The 2,728-nt window shown below is 38.7% G+C and overlaps 1 protein-coding gene across 1 annotated transcript; it reads right to left on the bottom strand.

Moving 5' to 3' along the window:
- Positions 1-236: 236 nt before the first annotated feature.
- On the bottom strand, positions 237-1,228 carry LOC122075275. The gene has a single exon (XM_042640242.1). It carries the CDS (start codon positions 1,027-1,029, stop codon positions 454-456), a length of 576 nt encoding a protein of 191 aa, XP_042496176.1. The 5' UTR covers positions 1,030-1,228; the 3' UTR covers positions 237-453.
- Positions 1,229-2,728: the final 1,500 nt, after the last annotated feature.

The following is a 2,728-nucleotide window of genomic DNA, read 5'->3' as shown; positions in this document are numbered from 1 at the left end:
CACCAGATGTGCAGTTGATGCATTTCATCAAACACCACCGACCAAACCCACGCACCACTCACATGTCAGGTTGGAAAATAGGGAGAAATTAACATTAACTGTGTTTAGGAATAGGGTGTGTGGATTTTTTTATTTGGTCTATTTTTAGAGCTAAAAAAAAAAAAGTAATAATACAAAATTACACATTGGAAAATAATAAGGTTGAAGGACAAGAAGATAAGATAATGAGGAGGGAGTTAGTGGAGAATCACCAGAATCATATATTTAATTAATTAAACAATATGATGAGGAGGAATGGAATAATTAATTAGACAGAAAAATAAAATAATTAAACAAATATCATCTCTGTTCATCACCAGAGCAGAAGGAAGAATCACACAATACGACCACCAAATAAGATTAGTATAGGTATCCAGTATCCACCACAGCACTGAAGAAGGCCATGGGGGGGCTCTAAACTTGGAACGGCCATGGCCAATCATTGGTGGTACTCTCCTCCTGGTCCACCTCCTGAACCTTGGCACTCCTCTTCACACCGTCTCCTTCCACAAAAGCATAATACCTCAACAGAAACGCAAGTGTCAACACAATCCATTCAAGACAAAAGATCAAGACGCAAAGCCCACCCGCCATTCTCAATATCACCACTCCATCTTTTTCCTCAACGTACGATTTCAACCCCTGTAAGAAATCTCCTGCTCTTGTAAATATCAGCACTGAAACAGACCCTTCAAATATAGCCGTTAGGACCGTAAATACCATGTGCACTGCGTACCATCGGTTAGTCCCCGACGAGGCAGCGTTACAGCCGGAAACGGCGCCCACAATGGTGAAAGCGTGGAGGAGGATGAGAAAGAGACCGCAAACCGACGGCAAGAGGCGGAGGGACAGGGTGAGGAAGATACAGCTTGAGGCAGCACCCAATAGGAGGTAATTGCAGAGAAGGAAGATCTTCTGGACAAGGTAATGTTTTGAGCTTAAACCACCACCACCACCACCACCACCACCACCGTTTATGGAGATTCCCATTGTTGTTGGCGATGGCAGTGGTAACTGATCAATTCTTCAGTAATAGCCCAGAGGAGGGAAGTTGTCAGATTTTGAGGCAGTCAAAGAGGAGGAGGCCTGGGAAGATGGAATTTTCAGTTGGGTGGGGAGAAGGTTTAAGCAGCAAGCAGCAAAGCTTGATTGAAAAAAGGATGGTAGAGATGAGGGAACTTAGAGAAGAGGGAGAGAAGAAATAGGGAGACGGGTGAGTGAGGCTAACGGTCATATTTGGGCTTTGCTGGGCCATGAAAAATGACCGTTGTGAAGAATTGAGTGTAACGGCTAGTTTTTCGTTTCTGGAACTGCCCTTTTTTCCAGTTCACTTTTACATTTTTTGACATTGGCAGTATTTTTACGTCAATTTTTTAGTACATAATTTCATAACTTAATTACAAATTACATGATGTGGTAAAGTTACAATTTTACCCTTGTCTTTCTTAAGACTCATATTGAGAAGATCATCAAAATACCCATTTTTCGCTCAACCGGCCTCTTATGTAAGAAGACTTCATGAATATATGTTAGATGGACTAACATTCAAATTAAAGTGTTTTTTAATGTCATGTCATTTCAAGTAATTTTAATGACTTAAAATCCCTTAAAATCCCACTTTGGCAATCAAAAGTTGAATCAATGCATTGCTAGTTATTGTTTAATTGTTAATTATATTGCATTTGATTTCAATCATTGATTCATGAATTGGTCATGGGATATGAATTGAATTGATGTATGTTATGAACGGGCCTTAGTTTGATATATATATATATATATATATATGTCATGCAATGCTTAATTAATAATTTAAGAAACTTCCTGACGCTCGACCTAAAATACAATAAGCATGATATGAGAACCCTTTAAGTGGTGAGGATCCAGTGACCTCCTATGAACAGTTGGTGTGAGGACCTCCTTGACCCTTAGGGATTTTGGGGGACTCTCACAGGTTAATACATGCGTGTATCATCCTGAACCTATGATCTATTCTAATGGGATAGGTAAGTACCTGACTTCAGTGTTCAATGGACTCAAACTGGCTAAATTGATACTCAGATACACAATTATAATGGAAATCATTTGTGATAGATGGCATCCGTGGAAGCAATTCGGATCGTCCTACAGGTAGGGTCGGTCATTCCACAAATAATTAATATGGGGGTTTCGATTGTTACCTGAAACTCCACAAGTGCAGAGCCTCCATGCGATCTTAGCCCTTTCACAATGAGTTCTTCCCACACGTACAACTTTACGATCCCTTGGATCCAAGCTTCTCCACAATAGTCAGGGTTTTTATAAAACCCTGATCATCATACTCGATCACTCAAAGAGCAAGAAAGAGAGAGGGAGATGGGAGAGGTGATTCTAGAGGAGGGAGAGAACAATGAGAACCGTTCTCTCATCATTTTCTCATGTTTTGATTAGCCAATCTTATGTACTCTTGGTCAATCAGAATCCCTTATTAGTTGGTGTTTTAAAACATCTAACTAAATAATGGGTTTCCTATTCAGAGCCAACAATTAAACCAAAATCAATCTTATCATAATAGATAAGATCAAATTTATTAGGAAAATAAATATTATAAAAATATTTTTCTAACGATAAAAAAATAAATATTATAAAATTCTTTTTTTTTTCTAACAATCTCTTCCTTCCTAATATGAGATCTCATCTCTTATGAGAATCC

Source organism: Macadamia integrifolia, chromosome 4 (genome assembly GCF_013358625.1).
Source record: "Macadamia integrifolia cultivar HAES 741 chromosome 4, SCU_Mint_v3, whole genome shotgun sequence".
Classification (NCBI taxonomy): domain Eukaryota; kingdom Viridiplantae; phylum Streptophyta; class Magnoliopsida; order Proteales; family Proteaceae; genus Macadamia; species Macadamia integrifolia.
This window is presented reverse-complemented; position numbering and strand designations above follow the sequence as displayed.

What these genes read in the sequence shown, in the direction of transcription:
- LOC122075275 (XM_042640242.1), bottom strand. Translation starts at nt 1,029, where the DNA reads ATGGGAATCTCCATAAACGGTGGTGGTGGTGGTGGTGGTGGTGGTGGT.